The 16378-nt window shown below is 35.0% G+C and overlaps 1 protein-coding gene across 2 annotated transcripts in view; it reads right to left on the bottom strand.

The window, feature by feature from the left end:
• Positions 1 to 1969: 1969 nt before the first annotated feature.
• The window catches only part of LOC136815501 (ankyrin repeat and sterile alpha motif domain-containing protein 1B-like), a 35811-nt gene continuing 21402 nt past the window's right edge, over positions 1970 to 16378 (bottom strand). For both annotated transcript variants that reach the window (XM_067071957.1, XM_067071956.1), the window contains exons 21-29: positions 15838 to 15951; positions 15254 to 15463; positions 14831 to 14902; positions 14277 to 14363; positions 13469 to 13606; positions 13020 to 13115; positions 12551 to 12590; positions 7778 to 7828; positions 1970 to 2362 (exon numbers count right to left, since the gene is read on the bottom strand). In XM_067071957.1, the coding sequence (XP_066928058.1) occupies positions 2352 to 2362; positions 7778 to 7828; positions 12551 to 12590; positions 13020 to 13115; positions 13469 to 13606; positions 14277 to 14363; positions 14831 to 14902; positions 15254 to 15463; positions 15838 to 15951 (819 nt within the window). In that variant the 3' untranslated portion in view covers positions 1970 to 2351. The remainder of the gene's footprint in view (positions 2363 to 7777; positions 7829 to 12550; positions 12591 to 13019; positions 13116 to 13468; positions 13607 to 14276; positions 14364 to 14830; positions 14903 to 15253; positions 15464 to 15837; positions 15952 to 16378) is intronic.

The following is a 16378-nucleotide window of genomic DNA, read 5'->3' as shown; positions in this document are numbered from 1 at the left end:
TGAGTTTGGCAAAATGTCCAAAAAATCAAAAACCAGAATATTTTAGCAAGAAGTCAATCTTCTCCAAGATGTGCAAAAATCAGAGGAAAAAAATAGTTTGAATATATAATGAACGCTGACTGACGTTCAAAGTATTGAAAAAATTGCATAAGAAAGTATCAAAATACTTTTTTGCAGAAAATAGGAGGGTGACTGAGTGCTAAGTCACAAAAAATCGCATTTTGATAATTACAGAAAAAATAGAATGTTGCATAAAAATATAATTATATATACCATATAAAAAAGAAGTAAAACTTTAAAAGCTGTAGGAGATATAAAAATAGAAAATGTATTGACAAGCAGCGGCATTTTACATAACGAGTCAAACTTGATCTGAACATAAATTTCATTTATTTGACATGCAAGTAGACTAGTAAACTAGTCGTTGAAAAGAGACCTATTATACAAAAAATCAAGCTCCAAATAGAAGTTGCGTCTCTTTTCTGAATTTCAACGACTAGAAGCTACTTCCCTCAAAAAACGTTGTTTAATTTTACAACTTTTTTTAGGTTTTTGAGAATCCATGCAACTTTTTTGACTAAATAATATTTCATAGTAACATTGAACATGGGAACATATAAATAAATTAGCATTTCTAAAAACGCAATAAACAGAAAGAAAAATAAATGCAATCCCGCACGGGTCAGACATACAGAAATCTGTATGTCTCTCCTTACGATTTTAGGTGAAGAAAAAAAGGCGTTGGAAGTAGCTTCTAGTCGGTTATTTTCCTTTTCTCTCACGCGCGCTGAATATTTAATTAGTGTTTACATTATTTGATTGACAGTTTTATTATAAGGTTATAAGTAATAACCGACTAGTTTACTAGTCTAACATGCAAGTCGTATCTTTAAACAGCACACAATACATTACGTTGCATTTACACATACAAAGTTATCGACCCCCTTTTTTGAGTTATGAGGAGGTGGATAGACAATCAAGTAGATAGAGAAGCACTGCACGATCTTTTTTTTATAAGAATATAAAAGGAGCTTGTTTTAAATACTTAGTCTTGGTTGCACTTCTAAGTTTTAAAAATTATATAGCAGACACTGGGAGAACCATTATGGAAGTTTCTCTGCCACCTCAACAATGTTTTGTAGTTAAGTCGATAAATACTTCCAATTTGCAACAGTATTTTCGGATAAGTTTGCTAAGTTTTATCGCATGGTTGTTCTCATAAAAAGAATTGAACGATATGTTGCAATGACGAAAAAGGGTATTAAATTCTCGCTTTTCTGCAGCTGCATCTGGGGTTTGTTACGCTATGTTGAATGTCAAAAATTTAGTAATTTAGTTACACGCTTTTTATTCATAAGAGCAATTTTATAAGAACACCTCCCTCAGAGTTAGACCCTCAGAAAAGCTCTATTGTTTGGAACAATAGAAATTTAGGAACAACCTCAGGCTCAGGCAAAATTTACTGGTTCTTATGAAAAAACAAGCGTGTAACTTATTGTTTTTAAGCTCCCTGTAAGAAAGCAATGGACAATAAAGGCAAAAAAGTCACGTGAACGAATAGAAAAAATCTAAGAATAATAAAAAAAGAGAGAAAATAATTACCCAAAAAAATAAAATCCAATAAGATATAATTGCAAAAAATAATTTAACCAAAAATTAATTAAAATTAATCTTTTACTTTTTCCTTATAATTTTTTTGCGGACCTCTTTAAAAATATTGATACAAAAAACAACAAAATTCTTATGTATAGAAATAAATTAATCTCATGTGGTAGTGATTCAAATTTTCACTTAACTGTAAGCCATATATCGTCGCATCAAAATAAAAAAGCTTTAAGTCCATTTCTTGGAAGATTGAGTTATGACCATAACGATGCTTTCCACCCCGTTTTTATCGATTTTTTGGCTCAAATCCAACAAAAACCAACCAAAAGTGGCCCAATTTAAAGCTAGCTCTTATAAAAATAAGAATTTTACTTTTCACTTTATTTTCAGGGTAAAAAAGCCTTAATTCACATCAGTTTAGTCCAGAGTGGAAACAATTTTGAACTAATGGCTTTTCTAACACAAAAATATTTCAAATGTTAATGGTTTTTCACGATTTAAGGAATGATAATTTAAAGTCGATTTTCTCAAAACAACAAAAATGGACTTAAAGCTTTTTTATTTTGATTCGACGATATGGTTAGGTGACCATTTCTAGGAAAGTGAGACCAGCCAATTTTTCACCATAAACCATAGACCTTGGACACACATACCACAATTTGTACTATATTGTGCGCAATAAACAAAATCAAATAATTTTCTTGAATCTGGAATCCTTGAAACTAGCTGTGTGATTGATCCAGTCATCATATCATATCTGGAGAAATGAAAGCAAAAAAGATTGTTTTAGAGTAAATTCTCACCTTTCACAATTAGTAAAATTCTTGCAACTTCGACGCTGGCTCTACACCTTTCTACAAAAAATGTAGAATTTCCCAGTTTACTTTTTCATCATTAAAATTAATCCCCTTAAATTTGAGGTGTATCAACCCTGACTCTAGAGTACAAGAGAACTAGATTCAAGTTTATTTCATTTCATTCATGATATGCATCACTGCAATGTCTTCAACATCACACCATAGACCCAACAGCTGATTGGTTGTAAGTGACGTATAAAATCAATAAGTCACTAAGTCACTTGCAACCAATACGCTATTGGGTCCGTGATGTAATGTTAGAAGACATTGTAATGGTGCATATCATAAATACCTGAAAGAAAACAAACCAATCCAATGACTTCAAGAATGTGAGCCTAACCCAGGTAATGAGAACCAGGTAAACTTTTCCATGAAGTTAGCCTGGAAAACCTGTCGACGAAAACCCGTTTGCTCGATCTTTCTGATTTAGACACATTTTTTCAACAAAAGGTAAATAGTTAAGTGTGTAACTTCATAACGTTACGAGAATGGATGTATAGGTGTAATCTGGTTATCTCGCCGACAGTTTTAACAGGAACGAGCCAGAACCAGATCCTCTGGATAAGGATTGTGGATAGGGAAGGATTTGTATGAATTTGTTATTTCAGCACAATATGTAAACTTAGATTTTAGTTCAAGTTTTTGCACTTACATCATCTCGTGTGAGGAAATGTGAGATACATTCTTTTATCCCATTATTATAAAGAGCCAGGCTAGTAAAAAGCATGATAAATAAACTTGTTTCCAGCCCCTTAGTTCAGTAAAATTCAAATGTTGTACAAGTGGCCCAGGGTACGAGATTGAATGAAAAAGGGAGCATAGCTATTTCTAAAGGATAATAGTCCCCCCTGATCGTCCTTAAAAGAAGAGAGTTAAAAAGGTGTTGTCAAATCGAGATTCTAATTTTGAAGGTTTAAAAGAAAGGCTTATCACATTAAAATACAACAACCCAGATGCTTTAAAAAGGAAAATTTGCTCTCCCTCAGATGGTATAGAATACAATTCTGGTGGCTCTGGACCGTGATATCTACTTAACAAAATACAAACAAAATGGTTCAAGGAGATAGAATAAAAAGTCAACATTGATTTTTGACATGGGAAAGGAACAAAGTCAACATTCGCTTCGTTTTCTCTATAAACCACCGATTTCAACATCGCACCAGATATCTTGTCTCATGATTTCTGTACTATAGTAGCTTTTATAAGGTTACCCTTTCCATGAAACTGTTCTTATAGGTAAGGTAGGTAAGGAGATGTTTGACTTTGGCCAGAAACTATGAAAATAGTAAAACCCTCACAAATTTCATAAATGGCTCAAAAAAAAAGTTTATAAGCCCTTAAATGTAAACATGTCACGTGTAAACTTGAAAATTACGAGAAAGAACGAAAGAAACTTAAAGGGTTCGGATCAAACCAAAAAGCTGGTGATATGAGCGTTTGCAGAAAAACAAAAGAATTTCATCATTAGAGTCCATACCTTTTGATTTTACTTGTCCTTTCTTAGTTACGCTAAAAATAATATATCAGCAAGGGAAACTCAGGATTAAGAACAAAGCTTAATAATTTTGTCAAGTAGTTTTTCTATTTTTCAATTGACCACCAGGGTACCTCCTAAATTCAGGTTTTTCTTGCAAACCAAAACAGGCTAGCGACTATTTTTAAGTAAACGGAGAAGTAAAAATACGTATCGAATTGAACAAAAGAACATCCAGAGGCATACCGTTCTAAATCTAGATTCTGAACGTCGTCCAAAGCTTTTTTCACTGGACAGCATTACAGGGGCAATGACAATGATTCGTCATCGAAAAGAAAACACTTGTATTGGAGGTCACATATCAAGGTGGACATATTATTGTGTTTACACTTACGATAAACTACGAGCCTAGATCAACAATATAATTGAACTGCGTAAGGGCTATCAAGTTACATTTTATTGAAAGCATCGGATTTCTATTTGCCTACTCTAAAAGTCATCGCCCACACGGCAAAATGACAGAGCTGAATCGCGATAAATCTTGAACAGATAGATTTGTTGGCTATTCCACTCCCCATTATTTTCATCATAAAGTAACGAGGCTAATAAGGATAATTTTCTTATGGGCCGTTAAGCACCCGTCTCTTGATATATGCATTTTGTGAGAGTAGACTGATTTTCGTTTCCTTTTAGCTAGAACATGACAAAAGGACCTCTGAAGATTTCTTAGCAAAGTTATTTTTCGTCCCTTGGAGGGCGAAATTTGACGTTTTTTGGCCAAAATAAGGCTTCTGTGTCAGAAGCTAAGCGTTACTCTAAAGCGGAAAATCTAACATGTGCAGCAATACCTTATCGGGGAAAACTTCGTCGGGGAAAAGTGACGAAATTTTGGCCAAGTGACGAAAATTTTCCCCGACGAAGTTTTCCCCGATAAGGTAGTCAATATTAGGGCGTATTTGTGCCATGCATGGAACGGTGAGGAATAGCTTGGAGATACGCATAATGGAAGGTTATTAAGTTACATTTTTCTGTTTCTTAATATATTGTTTTCTCGACTTACGATTTCGCAATAAGAGACAAGCGCAGTGAAACAAGATCTGCTAAATGAAGTACAGCTCTGTTATTGCACAATCGTAGATACCAATCATAGATTTATTTAAAATCTAACATGGAAATTAATTTTGTAACAAGAACCCGTTAAGTTTGAATACAACTTGTTCGACTGGATTGTAGTTCTACAGTTTGAATCCCGGAAAACCCCGCAAATATTTAAAGAAAATATAAAATTCATTTTATCGACAGAATCATACAACTTTATGCTTCTCAACTATGTCTATCAGTTCACGCCACTACCCCGATTAGGAAGATTCTTCCGACTAGGGGAGAACATCCCGATCGTGCAGAACTATGGTTCCCGAATTGAGAAGGTTTTCCCGACAAGGTTTCTACTACCTAATCTTTAAGCTATTCAGTGCTTCCCGATCGGGTTCAATTTTCCCGTTTCAAAAGAGATTTGATAATATTAAGCAAGATTGCAAAGGTGAAATCTTTTTTTCCTTTGTAAAAAACCTTGAAATCCGATCAATGCTTTATTGTTTATCATAAAGCTTCGTGTCTTTTTCAGCTTCCCGACAGCAAAAATCTTCACTAAAGGGGCTGAAGAAAATTCTGAAAAATTTGAAATTTGAAATTTGAAATCTTCCAGGAAAAGGACAAAATTATGGAATTTAGAAAAAAAGTTGAGAGAATTTAATTTGACGGAGAGTAGAGGGTATTTTGTAAAATCGCTCGATTGTTTTGGTCAAAGCACTTGTTATACATTTTTGGAAAGCTAAGTGGCAGGGGAATCGAAATTACTCCTATCCCTTAGCTTTCCCAAAATGTATAACAAGAGCTTTGACCAAAACAATAGAGCGACCTAAGAAAAACGAACAAATTTCCCCCTACCAGGATGGTAGGGAAAAATAATCTTACTTGAAATTTTTGTTTTTGAATTACAGGAAAATTCATTTCGACGATAATAATTGGACTTGCCTTGAAATCCAGCCGACTCAAATCGATTTTCCAGGTTTTGTTGGACACCCCTTTGAGAGAATTATATTTGACGGATTGCGGGGAAAAATAATCTCGCAAAAAAAATACTCTTACTGGAAATTGAATCACAGGAAAATTAACTTATAGGGTCACTCATATTTCATACTGCATGTCTGGATCGATATATTAAAGCTACGTCGATTGTTGAATCAAGCCGACTCGAATCGATTTTCCAGGTTTTTTTGGACACCCCTTAGACAGACAAATTACTTCATAAGAATGATGGGTGAAATATTGTCTAGAACAACCCAATTGATATACCTGGCATCAGGTATTTCATTAGTAAATAAACTGCAATGAATTTATTAAATGAGATTAAAAATTGAAATGACCTAGGTATTTTTTTGTAATCGTGGTTGTGACAGATTTGTCTGACAGACTAATCGATTTCTTGTGAATGTTTATCAATAAATTAATCCAAGTAATCATTATTACATAACTCGGATTTATTTCTTTTTTCGAAAATTTCCGATGCTGATGCAGTTAGAGGTCATATAAAACGAACTTGTGGCTACCAATAATCTCCTTTCATACCCTAAAACTAGGAGACAACTTTTGAAGTATTTGGCACTCCTTTTCAATACGTACAACACTTTAACATTTCGGAAAACGTCAAAAATCAATTGGAATGATTTTAACAGGATCGAAGATTTTGTTCAGATTGGATTTTATCCAGAGAAAAACCACAACCTGTAACTTAAGATTCGGCAAGCCCCTTAGAATTATGGAATTATGGAATGGAAATGAACCTCACAGAGTGTGAAGTTTTTCCCTGGAAAAATCCAAATTTGCATATAATTTTCGATCCTGTTAAAATTACTCCGCGTGATGAATCAGCGAGGAATGTATTTCCAAGTAGGATCTGCCTTTAATTTTTGACGTTTTCCGAAATGTTGAAGTGTCGTACGTAGTGAATGAAAAGGAGTGCCAAATACTTCAAAAGTTGTCACCGAATTCTGAAGGGATAAAAGAAAATACTTGGTAGCCCTTCCTTCTTTTAAATGACGTTTCTCATTTTACTGCCAAGATTTTCTAGGGATTTGAATCGATCGTCACGCCCTTTGCATTATATTACTTACAAGGGTTTTTTACTTTACTTGTATTCTTTAACATAACAATCAGTGATTTCTAGCTCAGCCTCTGCTGTTCGCAATTTTTGCGAAGTTTCAGACTTAAGTCATCTTAAGATGTTTAGCCTCTATAATCCAGGCTAAGGACGATAGGGAACAAGATAGAGCAACGACTATAACTAACCTTTAATTCTAGATTGCTTTTTAAGTAAAATCAAGACAAATATTTTTCAAAGGTAGTTGTCAGTCTGAATGATCATGTCGACGAGTAAATATTTTCAACTTCGAGAAAGGACTGTTTTTCTTTCTCAGCCAAAACACACTCATGGAAAGTCGACGAAATGTTTAATTTGAACTACTAACACAGAGCAAATAGAAAATGCGAAGCCTCTTAGACCACACAGATGTTTTGGCCACTACTATCCCCTCCTCTTTTCAGTTTCAGAATAACATTTTCACAAATGCTTTGCCAACTCTTGAAAGTATTAACGGTTTGGTATTGTTCAGAAACAAAATGAAACGAAGGAAATCGGGATATGCAACCCCTGTATTGTACCCCTGAACTTTTCAGATTTTTCTCACCCAATTTGTCACTTTTTCGAGTTTTAAATAACATATCGGGATGAAAGTTGTGTCAAATTTTGAAAACAAGAGAAAAAGATTTAACAAGTACATACTTTCTTTATTACTGTTGCGTTCAGCGTATGGTTTCGGTACAGGGGGTGGTTCTGTAAAAAGAAGAAAAATAATATGGTTGGTACAGGAATAACTTAAAGCTATGGAATGTTTTGGTACAGGGTTGGATTTGTAAAAGTATTAAAAATGCCAGACACAGAGGGTGGCTAAGCGAAACAAAAAAGTGTTTGCTGCACAGGATTAGTTTCGTAAAAAGGAAAATGGTTTGGAATACAAGAATAACGTAAAGCAGATTGGTACAGATAGGTTCTGCAAAACCAATAATAATCACTGGTACAGGGGGTGGTGAAAAGAGGAATGGTTTGGTATAAGAATAATTTAAAGCAATGAAATGTTTTGGCAAAGGGTTGGTTCTGTAAAAGCAACAGGTATGCGTTGTTTAAGGCGTGGCTAAGCAAAACAGAAAGGACATTGCTTCTTTAAAAGCAACAGAAGTGTTTGCTGCAGGGAAATATCTTGCAAAAAGTAACAAAATCTTTGTTTTGTGCGCCATAGTTATTTTTAGGGTAGAGTTGCGACTTTTTTAGAGGTATTTCAAGATGTTGTCAAAAAATGTCTATAAAAAGATTATATTTAGGATGGGTTGGAAGGCATCCAATTTAAAAATAAATCCTATGTCAATGGTAAAAGGAAGACCTAAGGAATAGTGAAAAAGTTTCAAAGGATAACAAGTCTATGTCAGCTTTTGGTCTGTCACTGTAAGCTCGTGTCTGGTTAAAATTTCATTTCTATTCCAAGCCAGGTATTGGCTGAGGTTGATCCTAATCTATGATTCTAGTCTAGACTAGGTTTCCTGTTTTCATTAAGTCTCGAAATCTGCTAATGTAATTAATCTCAAGTACAAAGGTCGAAAAAAATGCGTTAAATCCATTCTCCACCACTGACATAACACGAATTGAACCTGATTAGCCTGGAAGGAGATTATTTGATCCGCACATTTAAAGCTAAAACTTTCACGACAGTAAATGAATGATTCACGAAATGTTTCGTTACCAACATATTAGTCGACGAAAAACCTGTATCCATTTTGGAGCACGAGATGACCTAAAAGGTAGCCGGTTGTTTTCCGTTATCTAACACTTGACTAATCTATAGCCTAGGCTGTCACGTCTTCAGTGATACAAACCTATCTCACTTAAACATTATTATGCTGACAAAGCAGAATAAACATAAGATTAATATATATAAGTTTGAGTTTTTCGACCCAGTGATCCGATGATGGGAGAAGAATCTCTCGAAACGTAACCAAACGTAAATCTCGTGATCCAAGCCACGATAAACTTCCAATATGATGTAGACAAAAGAATTTCTCAAAGTTGGATTTTGAGAAAGTTATTCTTTATTTTTCAAAAAAAAAAAACTCAGTGTGTAAGAAATTTGTAGGAGATGATGACCTTTATGATGTCCTTTAACAAGGGATTTACATATCGACGCATAGTCAATTACTTTTCTTTTGACTAAACTTTATTCTATAAGCAAAACATTTACAAGCATACACAAGCACAGTTTATGGTACCTAAACAATGGCTCTACACGCTTTTTTTTTATAAGAATGGTGTAAATCCATTTCATCATGGATATTCTTAACTTTTTTGGGAAAATCATCCTAAAATATTCTTATAACACATTCTTAGGTTAGGATTCTAATTCATAATAGATTTAACATTTACAGTAGTTCATACGTCTCAAGCATAAAATGGCACTTTTGTAAAAGGAGTGAGCCTAACTTGGGGATAATTGATAATTCATAATTGAAAATGCTTTAAAAATGGCATTCTTAGCTTTAGTAGCAAAATTCCATGATGGTGATATTCTTAGCATATTCTTAGTTTTTTGGCCATTTTCATCATGGACATTCTTATAAAGTGTATTCTTATAAAAAAAAAGCGTGTATTGCTTAAGAACAATAGAATGCTAAGCATAATGTGAGGCTGGGTGAAGACACTTGCTTATAAAAAAACATGTAGTATTGAATATTCTCTAAAGGTATAGCGAACGTTACAATACAGTACAAGCAAAGATGGGTGGATTCAAACCGATAAATTTTATCAGAATCAATCCCTGTTTATTATAGGAGTAGCCCGGGGGTCACTTATAGCTTTTTGATAGACTGGATGGCGCTGATAAGTGACCTGGTGTGATTTGGCTTTGCTTGAGGTGGTAATAAATCCATGCCACTAGATCCAGTCCTTTTTTGAGAAAAAAACTAATAGAAAACCGTGACCAAAAGACCATTTCTTTCAAATTTTTGGAGGTATTTTTATGTTTCTATTATAGTTTCTTTCGTAAACTTTTATGAGGTTTTAGAATAAAATTCATTGTTTTGATGTTTTCATATGATTTTTGAAAACGATTTCAAGATGACGATTTCCTTTAGTCTACTTCACCGGACTCAGCGCCATCAAGATTATCAGAAAGCAAAGGTCATGAGTAGACTCTAGACTACTATAGGAGCAACCAACAAATAGCCTCTCGTTTCAAAAAGGTTCATAAATTTCATGATATTTTATTGTCTGAGAATAAAACACTTAATCCGGTTAACTTTCGAGAGCTTAGAAATAGTTTCTAGACTTGTTTAATAAAAGAATGAACAGCTCGAATAATAAACGTCACAGAGTTATGGACGTGCTGTTATGTGCCTAAAGCTCACAACACTATTACTCAGCTAGCTCACGATATGAGTAAGGAAAATTCATGACTGGGGAGAAAAATGTTTAAATTAAAGTCTGTCCACATATAATTGGCAGTGGAAACAAGAATGCCTGTAACTTTTGATAGTCAAATATAATTATGGAAACTTTTTTTGCTTGTTTTAGAGAATCAAAAGCGTTATATTTGAATGTATTTTTGGTTGAAAAATTCGCGATTTTTAGCGGTTTAATTTGCGATTGTAAAAATTGAGCTTTTTTTCTACTTATGCTATAATGTTCATTTTTACACCAGTGGTAGTTCAACCTTAGGTTGAGAAGTTTGTTAAATTTCAAGGCAAGCAGAAAGGTCTTTCGGAAGATATGGGACCTGAAATACCCCATGGTAGCACTTTTGTGAAATATCAAATCTCCAACTTATTACTAAAAACGGGGGTAGTGATATGATTGATGAAACAGTTTTTCGATCATAACACATTTTATTATCTCTTTAATGACCTCATAGCCAAACTGTGTTTAGTGTTTTGGGAATAAGCAAAGTTCTTTAATGACTTAAAAATAACAAAGGCAATATAAGTTCATGCTTATCCTTTCAATAAAAACAATTTTACTGTATAATTTCACTTCGTTTCGAAATAATCAATGATACCAATAATACCAATGCACCAACACTTAACATTTTCCAACTTTTAATTGCACTGTTCAAAAAAAAAATACATAACCCCCGTTTTTAGTAATAAGTTGGAGATTTGATATTTCACAGAAAAGTGTTACCAAGGGGTATTTCGCGTCCCATATCTTCCGAAGGACTTTTCTGTTTGCCTTGAAATTTAACAGACTTCTTAACCTAAGGTTGAACTACCACTGGTGTAAAAATGAATATTATAGCATAAGTAGAAAAAGAGCTAAATTTTTACAATCGCAAATTAAACCGCTAAAAATCGCGAATTTTTCAACAAAAAATACATTCAAATATAGCGCTTTTGATTCTCTAAAACAAGCAAAAAAAAAATTCATAATTATATTTCACTATCAAAAGTTACAGGCATTCTTGTTTCCACTGCCAATTATATCTGGACAGACTTTAGTAGTTCATTTTTTGTCACGTGCAAATCACTGAGTGTGCGTGATTATCACAGCAATAAATCGAGACCTTTGTCACGCAATACTGTTTGCAACTTTGCACGAAACTCTTTTGTTAACTGATAGAGGATTTGAAAAGAAGCCGTAAATGTTTTAGAAATCGCCTGTGACGTCATTTCGGGTCAATGACGTCAGATTTTCGGACGGCCTGTCATCACAATGGAGCAGAATGAAGTCGTAGTAAAACTCGTGGAAACTGAAACTCTTTCTTCTGGTTCTGGTTCACTTATTGGTTCAATAGACAGTATAGGTCCCTTGACGAAAGATTTCATCGTCTGGCACTGACAACTCATAACGTCAGCCTGGGTTTAGGTCCCAGGCAAAAATTAGGTCTCCCTGAGTTTTAAGCCCCCCCCCCCAAAGAATCATGAAATTTTTGGTAGCTCCCAGGGCTTTCGACCCTCGATACTTTTAAAAGTTTGTTCCACAAAAAGTGTTATTCAATGTGAATTGTGTTACAGTTCGTAGGTTAAGATAAAATATTTCGTTCATTTCAGCTTCAAGAGCTTTAATTTGAGTAATTGAAGCCAACCAGTAAGATGAAGTATTCAGCCCCCACGTTAAATGATGAGATTTCAGTCCCCCCAAATATTTGAATGTCTTTTAGCCCCCACCAACTAGCAGGGGGGCTGACACTATACAAATGGTAATTGCCTTTCCAATTTTGTTTTTTAAATATAATTGTTTCCTTCTCAACATCCCATGCTTGTTTATAAACTCCGGGGGTGGGCACTCATATGGTCCCCGCCCCTCCGCATGAGCCGTCAGAAAGGTTCAGTATAATGCACTGTACAAGGATATTTTCTCACTACTCAAGAGCTGCACCGATCTTGAAATCCCATTTTTTGGAGGCATATGCCGTCGTTAGGCGATCGAGTGCCCCCCCCTCGGGTATAAATAATTGTACACCAAATATCGAAGTTTACACTGGAAATAAAATAATGAATGATTGACCAGACTCACCCCTGGATGATGACTGTGATGATAGCGGCGTTGTGGCGTTCTGAAAGAAACACCAAAAAAGACTACTGATAAGCAGAAATTACAATTACCCTCAGTTATTACTTTACTGAGTATCTGACGAAAAACGAAAACTTACGAAACGATCAGAAAAACTTAGCAGGAAAACATGAGTGAGTGAGACACATTTTAACCTTTCAACATTAAGACTGGTAACAAAGAATAAAGCTTAGTATTTCAAAATTCAAAGAAAATATACAGCTGACTCTCTTTAATTTGATTTTCAAGGGACCAAATGATTTTTTTTTCGAATTAGAGAAAGATTCGAATTACAGGGAGTAATTAAAACCTATTTCCAGTTGAGGGGACCAATATTTAGCTTAAATGTTACAAAAAGATTCGAATAATGGTGGTTTGAATTAGAGAAAGAGCTAACTGTAGGCTAGAAAACTTTGTTTTAAACATTTGATACCTGTTGTGACTTTTTGATTTCCATGAGAGCCATATGTTGTTCGTATGCTACTTCGAAACATTGGCCTAACGTTAATACGATCTCGTCCGCTTGCCGCTAAAATTAAGAAGAAAGATTGAATGAAGATTATTTAAGGTACTGATAAATACAAGAATCTTTTGCGGATACTCATACATACTTCATGTAAGAAAAGTCTGAATGAAGTTATAGCGTCCGAAATGATTAGAAGCTCTCCAAAAGTCTAGAAAACTAGACAAGTATGACCAGACGTGCTTTCTACCAATAAACCTCCATTCAGAAAATTAGATGCTGTGAATTATCTGTAAACAAACTCAATATCTACGGAAAATTCAAAATTTATTGCCGTGGAGGTACTAAACTACGTGAGATACACCCTGATACAGAATAACGTGGCGCTTGAAATGAATGAATGAATGAATAAATGATACCGTAGATTTAGCTTTGAAGACGTGACAATAATTCTTTCTGGTCATCTCGTCTCTGGTGATGTAAGCGAAGACATTCAAATCGTCAGGGTCTTGAGCGATGAACGAAATGTTGTTGATACTATACTGGTTGATGATCATCTGAAGTGGGGTAGAAAAAAGTTGGGGAGATTGTAGATATCGTCATTTTGCATAAAATTTCTTTTCCCGCACTAAGTATCCACTACCACAGAAAAAGACCAGAGCTCCTGGTAGTTGAGAAATGAGCTTCGGAAAACTAGGCTGTTTCGCAAGTAAGCACAAGATTTTCCGTACCTTTAGAAGAAAACCCTTTCCAATATCATGCTGGCTATCCCGGGAAAAAGAGTGGAAAAATCAGGAGAATCTCATTGCGGGAAAAAGAATCTTATGCACAACGACGGTTGTAAGCGAACTTTGGGAGGATTCACTCAATACATGGTTACGGATACATCTTGGATTAACATAATAAAGTATTTTTAATTATCCTATTAAATCAGCAAAAGGTCTACTTTATATGACTAAAATAGCGAGGATTTGAAACAGGCTAAATTTCAGTATTCTTTCAATTAATTGAAGGTTCGATTGTAGGTTTTTGTAGATAGCTCTTGCCCTTAAACCAGTTTTATTTGAGAAACGAAAAAGAATCTAAAGATGGTTACCCTCAACTATGAGAATTAAAATTTCAAAAATCGAAGCTACACATACAACTATAGACTTGAGGTATTAGCTAACATTTGGAAGTAATAAAATATTGCAGATTGTTCGATTTGAAAGACAAGCTCACACTTACTTTACTATTGGAGTCGATATAATCGATACCACGTATAGAAATGGAGAGGACGATGGAGGGCATCTTGTGGACGTTTTGACTTAACACCTGTTGATACGAGAAAGAAATTCCGTTTAATATTTACCACTGAGCTTTAGTCACATGGAGTATATTTAAATATGGAAAAATGACCAAAAAATACAGAGGCGGACCTGAAATGAAAGCGTTTTTAGTATGTTTGAGATATTGGTATATTGTTTGCTTTTACCTTAGTAAGTTTTATTGTAACTATGCCAACCCATAACCAAAATAAGCGTGTTGATAAATGTGACTGATGGTACAAATTCAATGAATGGGAACTTCCATAGCTCGTAAAATTTCAATAAAAGTGCCCCTCCCCTGAATAGTCGAGTAAAAAGATCTTTATTTCTCCGTCAATCTAGCCCCGAGAACATTATTATCTCAAAAATCTCAAAAATCTAGTAACCACATCATTATTTGCATATCTGTACCTAGTACCCAGTCTTTAATTATGAAGTTCATCTAGTACTCGGGACGGGAAGCTAGGAACATACCTTCATTCTAGAGCAGGCATCAAGCGTAGACTCGACTCCTTTTACTTTTTGTACGGGATGTGAGCCGAGGTACTGAAACGGAAAATAAGAGGATAAATAATCAATGTGACAAAGTCACTTCTGAAAATATTTGCGTTCTGTATTGTCTTCTTGAAGTAAAGATTTTGGGAATTGTTGAATGCACCAGTAGATAAGATTAGCATTCGCCCCCAATCTCCAGAGAGTTGCACTCGATAAATACGCCTTGTCGGCAACATTTTTTAGAAACACCTCTTCATAATGTTAGGTATATATAAAATGATAATTCATTTCGTTATATGACAGAAGGTTCCATAAGGCAGAATCTTAAATTTCTACTAAGCAAGGACACTTTATCTTTGGAGAAACCAGCGATAAGTTATTTCCACGTTAAAAATGACGTACCTGAGCGGAATAAGCGACTGATTCATACATCAATACGTCGGGCGTGTGTAGCCATCCGTCTTTCTTGTGTTTACGATCGTCGTACGTTGTCGTTCGGGATCCGTCCGTACTGTCGGCGGTGGTTTCCGAAGGTGTCGATGTTACACTTTTGGTCGGTGAGTTTGGTGTGTTTTCTTGCGTTGTGTCTGATGAAGTGGATTTCTTTGGGTCCTAGGGAAGTGGGAAAGAATAGCTGGTAACTGTATACAATTTCCGCTGTATCCAAACCCTTTCCCAGTATTGCCATGCACGGATCAACTGCTTTAGTCATATTGGCCAGTTTTTAGTCTGAGATGAACCGGGTAAAAGTTTAAAAATTTCAACCAACAATACCTAGCTTAACGTTGGTAAAATCCGACAATACGAGCCTGTATATACCAAGGGCAAAACGGAAAAATATGGACCTTAAGTACAGTATCAACTTACAAACTCCCTGTAACCGCTATGTTAGCTTTTAAAGAGCAAAGGAACATTAACTGCACAGCCCACCCCTGATATTCACTAGAAATAAAGCTTATTTTTTATTTCAAATCTAGGATATATACCCTTGATATGGTTAGGTCTTTGGCAGTATTCATGAGTTCTTTAGCGACATCCATAGAGTCATCGGGAACGTTCTTCTTCACACGCCCTGCATCCGCATCAGCAAAGCGTTTGACCTGCAGAAAATAAGAACGAAATTCCAAACATTAAAAGAATTGAGCGGAAAATAAAAGTTAAACGGTGGTTTACACAGGTCAATCACATCAGTAGACTTCTTCCTATACACCTTTCCCAAGTTTATCAATATTTTCGACCTCTCCAGTTTGAAACAAGAACTTGATACTTTTGAAGCTTTTGGTGATACAAAGTCATCCTGAAAATTTGAGATCAAAAACTTTTTCTGTTCCTTTTTTACAACCGTTTTAATTCTTTTGTTTTTACAGTCAAACCTCTCCTAAGAGATATTTTATCCTAGGGGCCATCCACATAGTACGTACGCAGTGAAGGGGGAGAGGGAGACTTAGCAAAAGCGTACATCTATTGTTTAACTGATGGTCATTTATATTGTTCTCTGCGTACAAGGGAGGAGGAGGTATCGAATAT

Source organism: Clytia hemisphaerica, unplaced genomic scaffold (genome assembly GCF_902728285.1).
Source record: "Clytia hemisphaerica strain Z4C2 unplaced genomic scaffold, Clytia hemisphaerica genome assembly, whole genome shotgun sequence".
In the NCBI taxonomy this organism is placed as follows: domain Eukaryota; kingdom Metazoa; phylum Cnidaria; class Hydrozoa; order Leptothecata; family Clytiidae; genus Clytia; species Clytia hemisphaerica.
This window is presented reverse-complemented; position numbering and strand designations above follow the sequence as displayed.